Source organism: Myxine glutinosa, chromosome 9, assembly GCF_964187855.1.
Source record: "Myxine glutinosa chromosome 9, kmMyxGlut1.1, whole genome shotgun sequence".
Classification (NCBI taxonomy): Eukaryota; Metazoa; Chordata; class Myxini; order Myxiniformes; family Myxinidae; genus Myxine; species Myxine glutinosa.
Window position 1 is genome coordinate 79,103,334 of NC_136269.1, and position 19,205 is coordinate 79,122,538.

Genomic DNA, 19,205 nt, shown 5'->3' on the forward strand with positions numbered 1-19,205 from the left:
CATTTCTTTTCGAGATCAGATCCAAGATGGCTGACTGGCGGCCATTTGGTTACTTAAGCGTGTCCCCATCCATTTCTTGAACATACATGGTCCGATTTTGTTAAAATTTGGCACAAGCAGAGTACATGATGGCATACGCATGCACCTTACTTTATTTTGCTATCTCATCAAAGATGGCCCACTGGTAGACTGGCAGCCATTTTAGTTGTTAAAAAAAAACCTGATATTGACCATGTCCTCAACCATTTCTCGGACATGCATTTACCGATCCTGTTCAAACTTGGCAGACAGAAAAGGAATGGTGGGTTACATATTCACGTCACTTTTTTTCCCGAGATCAGATCCAAGATGGCCGACTTAAACGTGTCCCATCCATTTCTCGACATGCAAGGACCGATTTTGTTCAAACTTGGCACAAAGACAATACATGAGAGTATACATATGCAGCAGATTTTGTTTTGTAATCTGACCAAAGATGGCTGATTGACAGCCTTTAACTCTATACAGCACAATTACTAAAATCATTGGGCTCTGACATTTTATGTCTTTTTCCTCTTGGTATAAAGGACATGCAAACACTTGATGATACATAAATGGTTAGGTATGTAGAAGGGAACCTCTGGTCATTGGGACACAGGTTGAATTGGAACACCCCTTTTTGGTCAATGAGTTGAATTGCTAATGTGTTGTTTAAATTCAACCTGCTGCTGGGATTAAGCCACCTGAAGAAAACCTAATGGCTGCTGTTGAAGTCAGTCTCTGGTGTTTATACGCCCATCCTCTTTGCGGGCTCCACGGCAGACTCTGCACGTGACAAGGTAGAATGTTTGAACTATTTGCTTACAAAGCATCAACACATCTTGCCCTCTGCCACTTGGACGCGGTGGGTGTTGCGTCAGAGGAGGTCGATATATTTCTGGCTGGCCGGGAAATGCACTTAGATGCAGGAGATGAAGATATCGGTGCCTGTTTTTTCAAAACATGTTCCGCAGAACTGGCACCTCACCTGCCTGCACTTTTCCAGCAAGTCGTTCACCTTGGGCCACCTCTCATCTCATTGAAAGGTGGCAAACATTACCCCCATCCACAAGAACGGTTCAAACACAGATATACTTGACTTGTAGACAGGTCAGCCTGCTTTCCATAGTATATGCTGGACATGCTGGATAAGCAAAGAAACGCAATCCATAATTGCTGCTAACATAACTCATTATTTTTCTCCATGGTCTAATCACTGATCACCAGTTTTGTTTTCACGCAACACCAGACATGCTTTTCGTCAATTTTTTTAAAATTGAGAACACAAATCAAACAGGATGTCAGAGCTCTCGATATATGCCTTGAACGCAGTCTTGCACCTGGCCCTGATTGTTAAGCTCAGTACCCTTGTAATTCAAAATTGTTTTCATGCCTGGCCAGCTTGACTACGTCCATATACACAAACAACATTAGGTCTTGATGGCTAATTAACAACTGCTATTCCCATGGGGACTGGCATGCCCAAAGACAGCAACCCTGTTCTCTTTCTTTAGTGCTACTTCTTCAACATCTTCAATTAATCGCATCTCCTGTGGGGTCAGCCAAAGGGGAGGTTTGGCTCAAGTCTTTCACAAACCGAATGGTGACACCTGACGTTCGCCTGGAGCTGATTTGGCCAGGAATTTGGAATTTAGCCAGGGTGCCAGCAATCCATAACCGCTGTCAGCCATAACCCTCTCCTAAGGAGACCACATGTTACAGCTTGTCATTTAAACCAGAGGCCGACTGGACAGTCTACTGAGCAAAGCCCTTCCTTGGTTATGTCTAATCTATCATGGCCTATAAAACATTTGTGTGATGCATAAATAAAGATGATTGCTCTCGCTTATAGATGAGCCATCACATCAAGACTAGAATCAAGAGTCTATCACACATGGCAAATATGTTTTCACCCGATGGAATGACATTGGTTGGTGCTCTTTCGTTCTTATAATATTATGAGTTCCCCTACAAGCAACTACAGCACAGGAGAAGGCCACTAGTCCCATCAAGCCTGCACCAATGGTTGCTTGTCCATGCTCTATCTTTGTTAAATGCTGAGCACAAAACAAGGAAGTAGCACATACCATTTATAAAATGTTTGGTATTTATAAAATGTATGATCTCCTAGTGTCCAACCCCAACAGGTCTATGATCAATTATGTAAACTTGAATTACAAAAAGCAAGCATTTCTGGAGACCTACCTGTGTGAGTAATCCGTGAATTTGCTTATGAATTAAGTTTTCCCATGGCTAATGTTCTAAATGCATCATTTGAACAAGCGAAACTTCCGGATCGTTGGAAGTATGCAGAAGTGACGCCCATTCCAAAGTCACAACCACCGACTTTGTAGGAATTGAGAGCAATAGCACTGACAAGCTACTTCGCAAAAGTTGCGGAATAATATATTCCAAAATGGCTCCTCGAGGACATTGAAAAAAAATTGATCCTAATCAGTACCGCAATCAAAGAAAGCTATCAACTTGTCATTATCCAATCGGAATGCTTCATCAGCTATATGAAAATGCTGAAAATCCAAAATCAATATCCGAACTGGATAGTTCCCACAGATTTTTCAAAAGCCTTTTTTTTTTTTTTTTTTTTTTTTTAAATACTGAATCGAGGCTCGTGAAAGAGCTGACAACCGCGAGGGAAAGACAGTACAGGGGGACCGCGAGGGAAAGACAGCACAGGGGGCCCCGCGAGGGACGGACTTTGATCAAATTGATCATAATGTTCTGGTTTGTAAATTGAATCACCTTGGAGTATGCCCATATATTATCACCTGGATTATTGGCTTTTTGGAATCCTATCAGCAGTGCGTGAAATATAAGGGAACCATATCAGGTATGAAAAATGGTCATGCTGGAGTACCACAGGGTACAAAATTAGTTCCAATTTTGTTTTTGGTAATGATCAAGGATGCATTTGAGAAAAGTCCCATCCCGTATTCTAAATATGTGGATGATCTTACCCTTGTTGAAAGTTGTAAAGAGACTCAACAGTCACAGATGCAGCAATCCTTACTTTCTTTACAGAATTGGACATCTGATAATAACATGAAACTGAATGCATTAAAATGTTACACGATGACAGTTTCCTTCACAAAGCAGCGAGTGCAACACCTAACACTCTTTATAAATAACACTCAGTTACCCAGTGGGCAATCAATCAAAGTGCTTGGTGTGACAATACAGGAAAACTTGAAATGGGATGCTCATATAGGAGAAATTTAATACGAAACAATAGAAAGTAATAGAAAGTTATACGTAATTAAAAAAATAACGTAATAACGTAATAAAATTAACATAACGTAATAATAACGTAATAAAATAATTAAAAAAGGAATAGAAAGTTGTACATTTTACGTAATCTTAAATCGTATAATTTACCCCATCTGTGACCTTGTGACAATTTATATTGGCTACATAAGACCAGTGTTGGAGCATTGTGTACCTGTTTTCAATGCAGCCTTAACTAAAGCACAGGTGAACAATTTAGAATTGGTTCAAAAAAGAGCCTGAAAAATAATGTTAGGACAACGTTACACATCCTATCATCTTGCTTAGGAAACTTGTAAATTACAAACCCTGGAGGACGACGATATAAGTTGTGTAAAGATTTTGCAGTCGCTATTGAAACCCATCATTTGCGTACAAGTGGTTACCTGCTATGAGAGATATACCTTTTAATCTCAGGTAAGCACCTAAAGTACTCACAGTACAAATGCAGAACAAAAAGATTTCAAACAAGCACTTGACATTTTTAATTGGTATTCTTAATAGTTTGTAATACTTAGTCACAATTTTTTTTATTTTTTTTTCTGTTTTAAACATGCTTTTTTTATTTATAATTTTACATTTTTTTGTTAATTCACAATTAGAATTTTATATATTTTTTATCTTGTAATCTTTGCAAATTATGAATACCAGCAACCCACCCTACAGGAAGGGCTTCAATTGGGAGGCCCAAATGAAAAGGTAAATATCAGAAATTTAAGGCTTTTTTTTATTTTAAACGATTTGCATGAACATCTGTTAAATCATATCACACGCAAATCATCAAAATCTAAACTATTTGTAGCATTTCAATAAAAGCCACATCACTGTTCATATTGGTAAATATTATTCCATCGTGTTTGGAAAAACTGGAAAATTGGAAAAAAATTGGAAAACAATATACTGTTACGGATTCATCACTTCCGTTGTGGTGGTTTGCATCCACTGTAAATATTTCTGATTCCATGTACTATTATTGTTTTCAAAAGGTTTATTGTCCATGAACTGTTTTCAAAAGGTAAAAAAGTTAATGTTAAAAGAAACAGGAAACCGTATCGGGAACCGGCCGACGAAGAGGAAGAAGAGGGAAAAAGAGGGCAGAGCGAGGGAGTCGGACAAGAAGGAGCCGAGCTACTTGTGGTCTGGAGCGAACGTTGGCGAGCAAGAGTCACTAGTGAACTTTCGGGTTTCCGGGAAAGGGATTCCTGCGACAGAGTTGTCATCGCTGTGACCGATCAACCTGCGTGTCAGGTTTTTGGACGTGGATTCCGAGGAGAATTATCGCTGGGCCGTTACATCTCAAGAGCAGGTCGTCGGCCATTTTGACTCGTGCATGCCTTGTGCTTCGCTCGCGGTTTTGTCTCTTTTCGACCATTTTCACCGCATTCAGACGTCGATCTGGGGCGTGTGTGTGACGTGGCTTTTTGAAGGTTAATTCGTCCATACCTAAGGGTGTAATCTCTCAGTTGCCTGTAGGGCGCCTTTGGATTTCCCAGGCGCCTTTGTACAGCTTCGGCTGTCTGACTGTACTTGCCATCCGCACCGGATTCTGGTCTCGATTGGACATCGTTCTGGCGATCGCTGGAGCGAATCAACTTCGTCTTGAAGCCGGGAATAAGAGACATTGGGGAATGTTCTTGTTTCACTCACTTGGAGCACAGTGAGTTATATATTACAAAACTGATGGTACCATCATAGGACATATTGATTGTACTTTTGAATACTATTGTTGTTGTACTGTTATTCTTGTGTGATCTTAATACAATATTGGTTTGTGAGTAACAATTGGGGTGGCTTCTCCATTGATCTTTGACACACAGAATAACACATTTTTCTGCCGTGACTCCTCTCGGGGCCCGGAGGTACACCGTGACCAGGGGGTCGGGGAGGAGCACGTAACAATACCCTATTTTACTCCAGGGGGTCCCAGGATTACCCACCCAAAATATCGTTGCGATCGGTTTGGCCGTTTTTGCGGTACCTGGGAACGAACGGATGGACAGACGGACATTTGGTGAATTATAGTAAGATGTATGCATGTGTAATTCAGCCATTCGCTGCCAGACATGCTTTCAATAAACCATTTTGATTGATTGATTGGCATGACTAGGCCGGGGTTCGAACCTCCGACCTCCCAGACTCTGAGCAGATGCTCAACTATCACACCACCAAGGCTGTCATCTGCACTTGCTTCTCCTGCCATTTCAGCCTGTACCCCTCTACAGCTGTATCAGGATAAACATGTATGTGCAGCCAGCAATCCCTGTTCTGTCAACTTTTCAAAGTCCAGGTTCCTTGCTTACCTGCATTCCTTTGTCTTTTTCTCTCCCAACCTGTGGAATTGCCTACCTGTATCTGTAAAATCATGTTGCTCCCTACGCTGCTTCATTGTTGCAGCGCTTTTCGCAATCTCATTACGTGTCCCATTTCATGACCTTTTATAGTCATGATTCCTGCGAAACCCCTGCCATGTCCTATCTTTTCTTAAAGACCTCGACTTCGTACATGATGATTTCATAATATCATTAAATGGTTTATAAAATGAAATTGTCACTGGTTTTTGGATTAAAATGTTTACGCGAACTACCAATAATTAATTTTATTGGCAGTCTGGATTCTGATATGCCATATATAAAGCTAGATTTCTCAGCACACAAAGACACATTTGATTAATTTGCTTTGCTTCTTGATAACATCTATTTATTTTTGATTGATTTCATGACAAAAACATCATTAGAGTTGGTATGTGCCGAAGAAGATTCGGAGACGTAGACTATAAAGCTGCACCGCAAGTGCTACAGAGACATCTATTTTCCATTGAGAAATTATGCATCGTCTATCGAAGAAATACTCATCAGAAAGAAACCGTTGTTTCCTCATTGCAACTTGACACGTTGGAGGTTCTTGGTTCGTGCTAAACCCCCATGTGGGGCCCTCAAAATGAATTGACTATCTGTGCCTTGACAAAAATGGTATGCTGCACTACAAGGAAGTGAAAATTTGATTCACGTTATCATATTCAGAAATGTCAAGGTAGTATCCAATTAGTTACTACCTCCATCACCAAAGGTGGATGGAGGTCACGTCTTCACCACTGTCTGCTTGTCTGTGAGAAGGATATCTCAAAGAGGTGTGGACAGATTTGAACGAAATTTGGTGGACAAGGCTGTGCGACAAGGACGAATTGATTCGATCTTGGTGAAGATTCGGATCTGAGAATTAAAAGCTTTTAACGTGATTCTTCACCATTGAGAGATATGGTCAAAAACAACACAGTATGGACGAGATATGACAAAACATGGTGGATGAGTTGGGTAGATGATAAGAACAAGTCGATTAGATTTTGGTTCAGGTCCAAGTCCAGATCCACCTATCAGTGGATACAAAACGTAAACTGTTCACCATAGCGGAGGTATGCTCTCTACCGAGTACCGTTCTAGTTTCATGATGTGCCAACAACAATATTATGGTATGTCATGAACCTCAACTGTTATACGAGGAGCCCAAAAGGGATGACTACCCAAAAGGATTTTTCGCAGTACGAAAGGCATCATAATACTGGGATAAATGTATCCATTCAGGAGGAAAGTAGTTCAATTGGGACTGCTGCTAATCAGTAAATGGTGTAACTACTACTACCGGTACTTCGTTAATGGCACATATTATTGCAATAGCTGGCCATATCTAACGTTCGACTGAAAGTGGCAGGAATTTGTAATTTGTTCTGTTGATATATCAAAAATGAATTATTGGGAGGTTACTGCAACATAATTTGTCAAAAACTGTACAACAATTAGGATGCACATGACCAGTGAAAGCTGCCTTTCATCAACCAATGAAATTTATTATTTGTTTAAATCTATATGGCGGCTCACCCTTTGTACCTCAATTTTACCTTTGCCAGAGGAGAGGACATTTGGGTGTTTGTCCACACAGAACATGAGAAAGTGTATTGATTACACAAGACCCCTATATAACTTAAGACCCCTAAGATCTTTTAAACCCCCAAAACCCTTTATAACCCCAATACCCTTTAGAACCCTAAGACCTTTAAGACCCCTAGGACTCCTCAGAACCTTAAGATGCCTTATACCGCTAAGACCCAAAGAACCCAAATAAAGAACCCAAAGACCCTTGAAAACCCTAAGACCCTTTAGAACCCTAAGAACCTTTAGAACCTTAAGACCCTTTAGAACCGGCGAGGTCACGGCGAGGTCACGTCTTTTCGAAGTTGTTCCATGCGCTCACGCTTTCGAAGCTAAGTAATCTTTCACAATTGTGTTTTTGTCGAGACTGCATCTATCTTTCGGTGTGTGTACCTATAGCGTATCTTTAGGAAAATTTTCGGTGCTAATTTTTCGTACATGTATACACAATCGTCGGTTAATGCGTATCGAGTATTCTGAGGCCTAGTACTCGAAGGCTTAGGCTACCGTACCATCTCCGACCTTGTGGTTTTGGTTTTCTCTCAGCGGTTCGTCGAATGCGCTGCAATTATTTTCGTTCTCTGTTTCGTCCCAGTCGTTCACCCCATACCTCCTTGTTTAATATCTCTACTCAAAAAAAAAAAAACCCCAAAAAATATTTCCTGCTCAGGTCTTATTCGTTTATTTGTTGTTCTTATTTGTTCGTTCGTTCTTCGTTCACGTTGTTCGCGATCAGGTGGTTAGAAATGTATAATCTCTCCCCTGACCAACTATTTTCTCTCATATATTATAACACCTTTTTCTTCTTCTCCTACAAAAGGATGCTTTCGTCTTGCTCACCAAATCTATTCCTTCCAAAAAATAATAATAATACCATCTCTTACAGTTCCTCTTTTCTACATTCCCTAAACTCTCCAGAACTCCACCCCTCCTTCAGCGTCCTCAAACGTATTTTTGACTCGAAGGTCTCAAACTCATTTTGCAAAAAATGTTCCTTTCCCATGAATCGTACACTTTTCAAAATCCAATCTCACCCTTCCCCTCCAAATCTTCCCCATCCCCCCTTCCCTCCAAAACTTCCCCATCCCCCCTCCCCTCCAAAACTTCCCCATCACCCCTCCCCTCCAAATCCTCCCCATCACCCATCCCTTTCAAATCTCCCCCTTTGCCCCTTCCCTCCCCTCCCTCCTAAACTCCCCCCACACCCCTCCCCTCCGAGACTCTCCCTCGCTCCTCCCCTCCTAGACTCCCCTCTCACCCCTCCTCCTCAAAGCATCCTCCCTGCTTCTTCCCCCTTCCAACTTTCACCTTCATCTCCCCCAACCTTCTGCCTCGCTCTTCCCCCTCCTCAAATAACACCTCACTGTGCCTCACCCAATCTCCATCAAACCTTTTGTCCGCCCCATTCTTCCCATTCTTCCCTTTCTCCAAGCTATTCTGAAATCTCTGAAATCTCTGACACACCTTCAACAGCTCTCCCTACCTCTTCCTCCTCTTCCACATCTTACCCTACCCCTCCCCCCCCTGTTCTGTACCCGATGCTCCCCCTTCCTCTTCATTAACGGTATGGACCTCAAACATCCGGGGCCTTCGCTCAAACTTGACTGATCTCTCCATACAGGTTGCTTCTGACAAACCAGATGTGATCTGCTTAACAGAAACTTTCCTCCTTCATGATGTCTCTGATGCCTTGGTATCTCTCCCAGGTTACACCCTCCTCCGGTATGATAGACCTGAGCCTTGTCCTGGAGGTGGAGTTGCTATCTTTATTAAAAAAACTCTCTTCCTCACTCGCCCTCCACTGCCCTCTCTCCACCTCACCCCCAGGAATACCTTTGGCTACGGCTTCCCCTTCGCTCCCACCTTTTGTTCATATGTGTGTTGTACCGTCCACCAAACAGTGATGACTCCATCTACATCTCGCTGTCTGATAATATGGACCAACTTCTATCTACCCATCCCAACTCTCTCTTCCTCATATGTGGTGATTTCAATTGTCACCATGCCAGTTGGCTGGGTGTTGGTACCTATCTCACCAGCCATGGCTCTTCAGCAAAGGACTTCTGCGACTCACTGGGACTGACACAATCTGTCAATTTCCCGACCCAGATCTCAGTCAACGGAGCATCTTCTCTTCTGGACTTGGTTATGACTAACTTCCCTGAAAATGTCTGCTGCTCTTCTTCTGCTCCAATCGGCTCATCTGATCATGTGCTTGTCAAAGTGGACATCTCTCTGACCATTCTCAGAGAGCCTCCTCAGCGTCGACGAGTCTGGCATTTCACTCAGGCCAACTGGCACGGTCTTCAAGCAGCCATCAATCATCTGGACTGGTCTCCCATCTCTACTGCCTCTGACATCAACTCATCCTGGGAATTCTTTCAAAGTAAATTGCTCTCTCTCATGCACAGATTTATCCCATCTCGTCTTCAGTTGTTATACCCTTCCTCCCATCCATGGTACACGGAATCTTGTGGTGAGGCTGTTGCCCTGAAACAACTTGCTTTCGTCTCCTGGAAAGCAAATCCAATGGAAGGAAATCTCATTTCCTTTCACAAAGCCCGAAACAAGTGTGTCCACCCTCAGGAGAGCCAGGAAACAATATCTCACCGTTCTCAAGACCGAACTCTCTTATCTGTCTCCCTCTTCCAAATCCTGGTGGCATCTGGTCAAATCTGTTTCTGGTGTTTGTTCCCCCTCCATCCCCTCCCTCACCTCAAATGGCTTAACGGCTGACTCCGCACGTGAAAAAGCTGAATGCCTCAACTCTGTGTTTGCCTCTAAATCTTGTGTCCCAAACCCATCCCTCTCTGTACCCACCGTACCCAGTCGTACCCAGCTGCTCCTGGACTCTGTGTCCTTTCCTCCTGACAAGGTGGAAAAGTTTCTGTCAACCCTCGACTCTGATTCTGCAACTGGTCCTGACGGCATCAGCCCACGGGTCGTAAAATCATGTTCTTCCGCTCTTTCACTCCCTCTTTCTGTTCTCTTCACCCTCTCTTTTGCTCAAGGTCATCTGCCGTCTGCTTGGAAATCAGCCAACATCACCGCTTTGCACAAAAAGGTGTAAAAACAGATCCTGGCAACTACAGACCAATCAGCCTTCTCCCAATTATCAGCAAAGTCATGGAATCCATCATTGCTTCAGATATGAAATCTTTCCTCTTCTCCAATGGCTTGATCTCTGATCATCAATTTGGTTTCAGACCTGGTCACTCTACTCTGGACATGCTGCTTCTGCTTTCTCAACAATGGATGGAGGTCCTCAACGCCAAACAGGAAATTAGAGCCGTCTCCCTTGACATTTCACGTGCCTTCGATACGGTCTGGCACCCTGCTCTGCTCACCAAAATCTCCTCCTTTGGTATCCATGGAAATCTACACGCATGGCTGGCGGACTTCCTCTCTGGTCGTAGTCAACGTGTGGCCCTGAATGGGTTTCTCTCCTCTCCTCTTCCTGTTCAGGCTGGAGTTCCCCAAGGTAGTGTTCTGGGGCCTGTGCTTTTTCTGGTCTTCATCAATGATCTCTCTGACTCTCTTGAAAATCCTCTCTATCTCTTTGCTGACGAATCTACTCTCTGTCGCTCCATTCCTCATGCCTCAGATCGGCAGTCTGCAGCCTCCTCACTCTCTGCAGACCTGGACAAAATCACAGACTGGGCAAACAAATGGAACATGTCTTTCAATCCTGATAAATCTCACACTCTTACGATGTCTCTCCGAAAAGACCGACTGGACAACCCTCCCATCCACTTTCTGAATAATCCTCTCCAAGAAGTTCTGTCACTCAAGCTTTTGGGTCTCACTATTTGCCATGATCTTTCCTGGGAAAACCACATTTCAAATCTGGCCTCCAAAGCCAGTCGCCGACTGGGCATCCTCCGTCGTGCGAAGTCCTTCCTTGGCACACCTGAGCTCCTCACCACATACAAGGCTTTCATCCGCAGCTCTATGGAATACTGCTCTCCCCTCTGGGCTGGTGCTCCTGCCTCACACCTAGCTCGTCTTCACGCTGTTGAAACCAAAGCGTTCAGAATCATTGGAATCTCCCGCGATGAAGCTAACTCCAAGGGCCTTTCACTCACTCACCGCAGGCAGGTTGGTGGTCTTTCCGTCTTCTACCGACTCCTCTCTGGCCTTGCCCCCCCCCCCAGCTCTCTCTGGCCTTGCCCCCCCCCCCCCAGCTCTCTCTGGCCTCCGTCCCCCAAATATTCCTACAGGTCACACAAGATCTGCCTGCAACCCTCTTATGGTTAAACTGCCAAAATCCAGACTTTCTGCTCACCTTCACTCCTTCATCCCTCTTTTCTCCCACCTCTGGAACAAATTCCCTCACTCTCTTCAATCCCACTTCACCCTCCAGGTCTTTAAAACAGCTGTTCACCACCATCTCTTATCCTCCCCCCATCCAAAACCTTGATCTTTTCTACCCCCGCTAATTTCGGTCCCCTTGTGTTTTACACCTCTCCCCCCCCCCCCCTTCCCACGCCTCCTCCCCCCAGCCCTCTCCCTCCCACACTTCTCCCTGCTCTCGAATGTTGTGGTTGTGTGCTTCCCCTTCTCTCCCAATCTTGTCTTCCGCTCCCTCTTTTTGTATATTTTGTTTGTCTGGTTGATTTGTTTGTGAAATAAATGTTAGCTCTTTCACGAGCCTCGATTCAGTATACAAAAAACAAAACAAAAAAAAAACCCTAAGACCCTTTAGAACTCTAAGACCCTTTAAAACCCTAAGAGCCTTTAGAATCCTAAGACCCTGTAGAACCCGAAAACCCTTAAGACTCGTTTCTACCCTTTATATCCTGTTAACCTTTTGGCCTTCACACCTTTCAGACCTTTTAATAACCTTTAGACCTCTTTTAGACGTTTTAAGACCCTGTAGACCAGCGGTTCCCAAAATATATTGCCCACGACCCTAAATTTGAAATCACATTTGCCTCACGACCCAAATGGTTGGTACCGGTACCTACGCTTTCAATGTGAAACCGCCCCTCCCCCTCCCAAGCCCCCTCAAAAACCGGGGTTTCACGTTCTGGTTTTGGGAACCCCTGCTTCAGGCAATTTCGACCCTTTACACATTAATTTACACCCTTTAGACCCCTCAGACCTTTTAACCTTCAGACAATTACAACCCTTTCAAACCTTTTCACCTTTCGACCTTCAGACCATTTGATCATTCCAACTTTTCAGACCTTTGACCTTTACAACTTTACAACTTAGACTATTTTGACATTTCATTTGCAATCCATGACCTTTAATTTAATACATCTTTCCATTTATTTGCAGGAAAATGGCCTTAAAATGCATGTTGTTTCCATTTATTTGCCCCAAAAATACACCACACAAAACAAGTCCTCGTGAGGGTCTGCAATCTCTGATTGCTCTTCCTAGTTGAGTTTGTGATATGTGCTTGTGATGACCAAGTTATGGCCAAAAACATCATTCCAAGAACATTTTGATTGTACCTCGTAAAATAATGAAAAGGAACACTTTTGAACAAATGCACCTGCATACTCACCAAGATCCTCGGTCAGGTAGGATCGGTCAAGCCCATCTCTCATGCGCAAAATGCAAAGGCCAAAGTTCAAATCCAGTGCATCGCTGTAAAACAATAATATATTTTTTGCAGCTGGTATGATGATAGGTAGATATGTGCACAGCATTTTGTGAAATATAGGAAATGTTGTTACCATTGTAGAAAGCCTGTGTCACCATCAGCGACATACATCACTGTTAGTTTTGTCCTTGTCACAATCCAACCATTATGGTGGACCCATTGCAGTACTAAGGGAAAGTGTTGAAAAATGTAAGCACTTACTAAAGGACTCCAACGTAGGCTTCAAGATTTCCTGGAGTGTCCAGGGTCCAGTTCTGCTTGAAACCAATTACCAGCGTATTTGGCTGAAGTTTTCCCAGCCCACTTGCCTGCAGCAGCAAGAAAGGGTAGGCAACCGGTCAGCTCAACATCAATATCATGGCAGCACAAGCAAGAAGAAGAAGACATAAAATGTCGAGGCCCATGTGGTTTTAGTAATTTTGCTGTATGGAGTTGAAGGCAGTCAGTCGGCCATCTTTGATCAGATTACAAAACAAAATCTTCAGCATATGTACACCCTCATGTATTGTCTGTATGCCAAGTTTGAACAAAATCGGCCCATACGTCTCCGAGATATGGTTGTGGATGCATAGATGGATGGACAGACGAGACCCAATCCATAAGCCCCCGTTTCAAACTAAGCCCAACGAGGGCTAATAATGGACTCTTATACATGCAAGAAAGCACAAAAGTTCAATCACCCTGCTGCCCCACTGTCAGTGCATAACCTCCACCACCTTGATTTTCCATGAGCCTCGATCTTTTGGAGGAATGAAAAAGGTCACATGATCAGATGTTTCATGAACCAGGTGTTCAAAACATGAGATGTAAGAAAGGTGCTGTGAAAGCAAAACAAACAATTGAATACGAGGAAGTCTACCAGTTCTAATCGAGGGAAATTATTAGGATTAGCCCGAGGAAAGTTGGGAAAAGAAAGGATGAGTGTTGGGTACTTCCAAATACTTTCAATTTCATTTAGATGAGCTGTGTAGTCAAATTTACAACACGCTTTACCTGTTGAGTAACTCTTTTACAGAAATGTTTTTACGTCCTATTGTACAAGTTCAAACAGGGGAAGAAAGGGTTTACTGTCCATTTTTAATTGCTCAGGTTGGGCTGCAAGGATATAACTTCTGACAAGTTGCATACACACCTATGAGATGACTAGTCTAGTTTTGCTTTTGAACCCTGTAATAAACCGTCATTATGATGCTTCCCACACAGGGCGGTGCATCAATGAGTCTGCTGTCCTTGGGAAAAAATGTAGCTGGCTGTCCCATCCACTAGCAATTTTTGTGGAAATTAAAGATCTCTGCATTCTACTATTAAAAAAATAAGGGCAATGCCCCGTGGCGCTGACCTGGTAGAATAAAGCAGTATACTACACCGACTAAAGGTATTTTAAACAGTATAACGGTATTTTAAACCAATTTCAATGAAATGATGAAGATTGTAGTCTAGGAGACATGGCAGCATGGTGAATCATAATAACGTAATCATAAGACGAAACAAACAAACAAAAAAACTACCCAACACATTTTGGCCCGCCTTAGACCTCCTTACATCCCGATTTTTCTAATGCCGTGAACAAGCTTTGGTACATCAAGGGTGATGAAGGTTGTGGTCAAGTTTTATCCAAACCTTTTTCTGTAGTTTCTGAGAAGAGAGCAAATACCTATTTTAGGCCCCTCCCCTCCCCTAAAACACCTTAGACCTTATTTTCTTAATGCCGTGAACAAACGTTGGTACATTACGGGTGAAGAATGAAGGTTGTGGTCAAGTTTCATCGAAATAGTGTGTACAGTTTCAGAGAAGAGAGCAAACACATATTTTTGGGGTGGGGAGGGGAGGGAGGTAGGGGAGGGTGAAACATGAATCCACTTTGACCCCCGGTAAACCCCCTTAATCCCCAATTTTTGTCATGCCGTGAACAAACTTGAGTTGCAACATACCAAATATAATTTGTACCAAGTTCGGTCACAATCCCATCAGCAGTTTCGGAGAAGAGGTTCCAAGAGTTTACGGACTGAGAGACGGACGACACGCCATCGCATTAGCTCCCCAGAACTACGTTCCAGGTGTGCTTAAAAAAAAGTAGCCATTGTTTGCTGATAGCCTGGCCAACTCCAAATTCCTGTCTTAATTTATTGGGTTGGGAGAGGAGATGTAATTGCATCAATGGAATAGCCAAGCAACGAGAAAGGCTGTAAACCTAAGGCTGTGTGCTGCACAAGTGATGATAATAAGTAGAAGTGTAATAAGTAAATAAATTAATGTGTTCCCTTACAAGAAACTTTAATGCAAGAGGAGGCCATTCGACTCATCAAAGCCTGCACTTGTGTTTTGCTATTTCACGGTTGTTTGTTCTTTGCTTTGAAATGCTGAGATTCAAGCAAGGAAGCAGCAAATACCATTTTTACGGTCTTTCGTATGACTCGGCCTGGGGTTCGAACCACCGACCTCCCAGACTCAGAGCGGATACTCTATCACCGAGTCTGGTAACCCCCTCCTCCTAATTAAGTAAAATAAGAAAAGGTAAAACAAAGACAAGAAAATTTGTCAGATTAAACAGAGTGCTGAGCATGTTCCTCCAATCAAGATTTGGGAAAGTAAAATCAACCCTGCCTTTTGATTGAAGGAAATTATCTTGGGATAATCACGAGAAATGCAGCTCATCAATAGTTATAATTGTGCAATAGTGCGACAGCAGTTATGCCTGTCCTAAATGCAATGGATAGACAAACCTCCATGAGCATTTTGGCGCCGGTTCGTAGATCTTTGGTCGTGACTTCTGAGTAAAAGCTGTGCACCTGCTGTTGATTAATCCACTGAGAGTAGTCTCGTGTGTCATCTTCACCCTGCGTGAAAATTCAGTGAGAAATTGCACTTTCCTAAGAGTAAAAATGTTCATAATTATAGTTCTAGAACTCCAGTAAAGCTCAGTGGTGGCTGTCTTACCATGAGCACGTGACCACATATCATGAGGCTCTGCTTCTTCGTGAACGTGGCCACAAATGCCACAAGCTCAGGGCGACTGCTCGGAATTCCTGTCAGTACGAGGCACTGTGGTCTACACACAGATCAAACATAAAAAGCCATCACTTTCATTACTTCATGCTTATTATATCCCAGTGCTTTGTCAAATTTATTTGACGCAAATTATTTGAAATTACCAGCATCCTGACATCAAACTCTGCCACAACAACCCTCACCCCCCCCCCCCCCCACCCCCCTCTCCCCACCTAGCTCACCTCTTTCCAAATTTCCAATTTTTCTTCCAGAGTTTGCTTCTGTGCCCATCTTGTCCACCGCGTGTGTCCAACCCCACCCCTCATTCTTCCCTTTTTACTCCAAATCTCCCTCTACTTTTTCCCTCAACCCTGATGTGATGCCGCCCCCTCACCCCCATCCCCACTTTGTGCTGTTCTTTTTGTTCTGCTTCATCCTGATCAGTTAACGTACCGCTCTTCCACAAGCATTGACTTATGTATACAAAAATAGGGGCAATATCCCTGGCGCTCACCTGGGAGAATAAACAGTATACTGCACTGGCTAAAGGTATTTTAAACCAATTTCAATGGTTACTAGAAGACAGGGCAGCACGTAGAATCATACTAACATAATCATAAGACTTTAAACAAACAAAAAAAAATACCTATTTTGGGGGGCAACCAAACCCCCCACCACGTATACATCCTCAGACACCAATTTTTATAATGCTTTCAACAAACATTGGTACATCACGGGTGATTAAGGTGGTGGTGAAGTTTCATTGAAATTGTGTATGTAGTTTCAGAGAAAAGAGCAAATAACTACTTGGGGGAGGGGAGGCGGGGGGGGTAAGGCCCCCCTCCGCCCCCGTAGACCACCTTAGACACCGATTTTTTTTTAATGCCGGCAACGAACGTTGGTACATCACGGCTGATGAACGGAACGTTGTGGTCAAGTTTCATTGGAATTGTATGTGCAGTTTCTTAGAAGAAAGCAAATACCTATTTTGGGGGGAAACCCCCCAGTAGACCCATCACGGCCCGATTTTTTTAAATGCCGTGAACAAACTTTGGTACAACATGGGTGATGAAGGTTGTACTCAAGTTTCATTAGAATTGCTTGTGTAAATTTGGAGAAAAAAGCAAATACCTATTTTGGGGGGCAACACTCTCCCCCCCCCCCACCCCCCACCCTTTTTTTAATGCCGTGAAAAATCTTTGGTACATCACGGGTGATGAAGGTTGTGATGAAGTTTCATCGAAATTGTGTGTGTAGTTTCAGAGAAGAAAGCAAATACCTATTTTGGGGTGTCAAACCTGGACCCACTTTGACCCCCCCATAGATCCCCTTAAACCCGACTTTTTTAATGACGTGAACAAACTTTAGTCACAACATAAGAAATATAATGTGTGCCAAATTTGGTCGCAATTCAATCAGCGGTTTCGGAGAAGAGGTTTCAAGTGTTTACGGACGGACAACGCGCCATCGCGCTCCGCCACAATGGATAGACAACAATCTTTTTCCTTCCTGAGAGTTTGCTTCTGTACCCATCTTGTCCACCGCCCACTTTGGTACAACATGGGTGATGAAGGTTGTGATCAAGTTTCGTTTCGTGACTCCTAAAAAAGCAAGGTTTTCCTATACCAAAAACTGAGATACAACCCCAGACAGTCACAGAACAGCCCCGTGTTTAACAGTAGGCTGCAAAAACATTGTATGTCATAACGTTCTCAAGGCCTTCGGCGTACAAACTGGCATCTCTTGGATCCCTAAAGTTCAAACTTTGACTCATCAGACCAGAGTATCCGATTCCACTGTTCCTTCAGCCTGTCTTGGTGTTGCCTTGTGCATCTCAGTCCTTATTCTGTGGTCTCAGCAGTGGTTTATTTGCTGCAAGTCTGCCATGGAGATCTGCAGCAATCAGCCGACTGCACACAGTGCTAGATGATATGTTAATGTTATATCGAGGCCTGCTCTCATTTCATTTGTCAGCTGCTGACTTGATTTCTGTCTATCGTGTAAGCTGAGCAACTTTGTGCTTGTCTTGCCTTGAGGAGGTTCTTCTGGATCTTCCTGGCCTTTTCTCGTCTTGTATCAAGCCGGTTTCTTGCAGGTGTCCCAACATGTACCTCACACCATTGTAGGAGATCTTCAGCTTTTCTGCTATTTTTCTTCATAGTGTGCCCTTCTTCTCGCAGAGTTTGTATCTTCACACGTTCTGTTGAAAGTTGCTTCCTTGGCGCCATTCTGAACCAACCCGTATACTTTCAATCAAGCAACAAACTGATGAAAACTAATTTCACATATTCACTATTTATCCTCGCCAGAGGAGAGGGTATTGCATTTGAGCCCGTTTGTTTGTCTGTCTGTCCGTACAGAATAAATATGATTCTCACTGCAGCTGTTGGTCTGATTGACAGGAAATTTTCACCATAGTATAAATTTTCACCTCCTCCACCTGTAGAATTTTTAATGATAATTATGACGTCATAAGTCACGTGGTATGGGCGCCATCTTGGAAAAACCGAAAAACGTTGCACCACTATATCTCCAAAAACGCTGCATAGAAAAAATTGAGACATGGCTCATTGTAAAGAAAACCCATGGGGAATAACATATGTTAATGATGATGTCATAGGTGCCTTCATTATGACGTCATAATTCGACAAGTACCAAACTTCATCCGATCAAGATGAAATTTTTTGAGCGTCATCTACGGATAAATTGGTGGAGAAACAAAAATGATGCCCCTGTCAGCCGTTTGTTTGGTCATTTTTTGCACAAACTGTGCAAAAGTTTGGGTTATTTTCACTTTTGTGGGCCAATTAAACATTTGTGGGAAGTTAGAAGTGTGCAATATAGGTAGATAATAATTTAGATGTCTGTGAAAGTCAATTTAATATCACAGTTACCTTTAAGTACAATAAATAAATTAGGATATTGAAAAAGTTTAATTTATATTATAATGTGCTAGTAATATCCACTAACCACAAATAAATATATAGGAAACAGTTTGTGGATTTTTGTACGGTAAATAATTTAAAATGATTGAATTATCAACACCAGTTACATTAATGCGATTTTTAAGACACCACAAAAAAGGTTGCAAACAAGAAAGAGCAATCAGAGATTGCAGACCCTCACCAGGACATGTTTTTAAGGTTTTTGTGTTAAAACAAATATGGCGGCCGAACCACATGACTGATGACATCATCATTATTTTTTTTCTTCACCAATTTATTCCGAGATGACGCTCAACAAATTTCATCTTGATCGGATGAAGTTTTGTACTTGTCTAATTATGACATCATAATGGAGGAACCTATGACATCATCATTAACATGTTATTCCCCATGGTGAGTTCTTTACAATGAGCCATGTCTCCATTTTTTCTGTGC

The 19,205-nt window shown here is 42.8% G+C and overlaps 1 protein-coding gene across 1 annotated transcript in view; it reads right to left on the bottom strand.

Annotated features, from left to right (window-relative positions):
* Positions 1-19,205, bottom strand: part of SLC12A3 (solute carrier family 12 member 3) — an 86,915-nt gene that overhangs the window by 15,214 nt on the left and 52,496 nt on the right. The window contains exons 15-18 of the mRNA XM_078784456.1: positions 15,775-15,886; positions 15,561-15,674; positions 13,039-13,145; positions 12,739-12,821 (exon numbers count right to left, since the gene is read on the bottom strand). Coding sequence (XP_078640582.1) covers positions 12,739-12,821; positions 13,039-13,145; positions 15,561-15,674; positions 15,775-15,886 — 416 coding nt within the window. The remainder of the gene's footprint in view (positions 1-12,738; positions 12,822-13,038; positions 13,146-15,560; positions 15,675-15,774; positions 15,887-19,205) is intronic.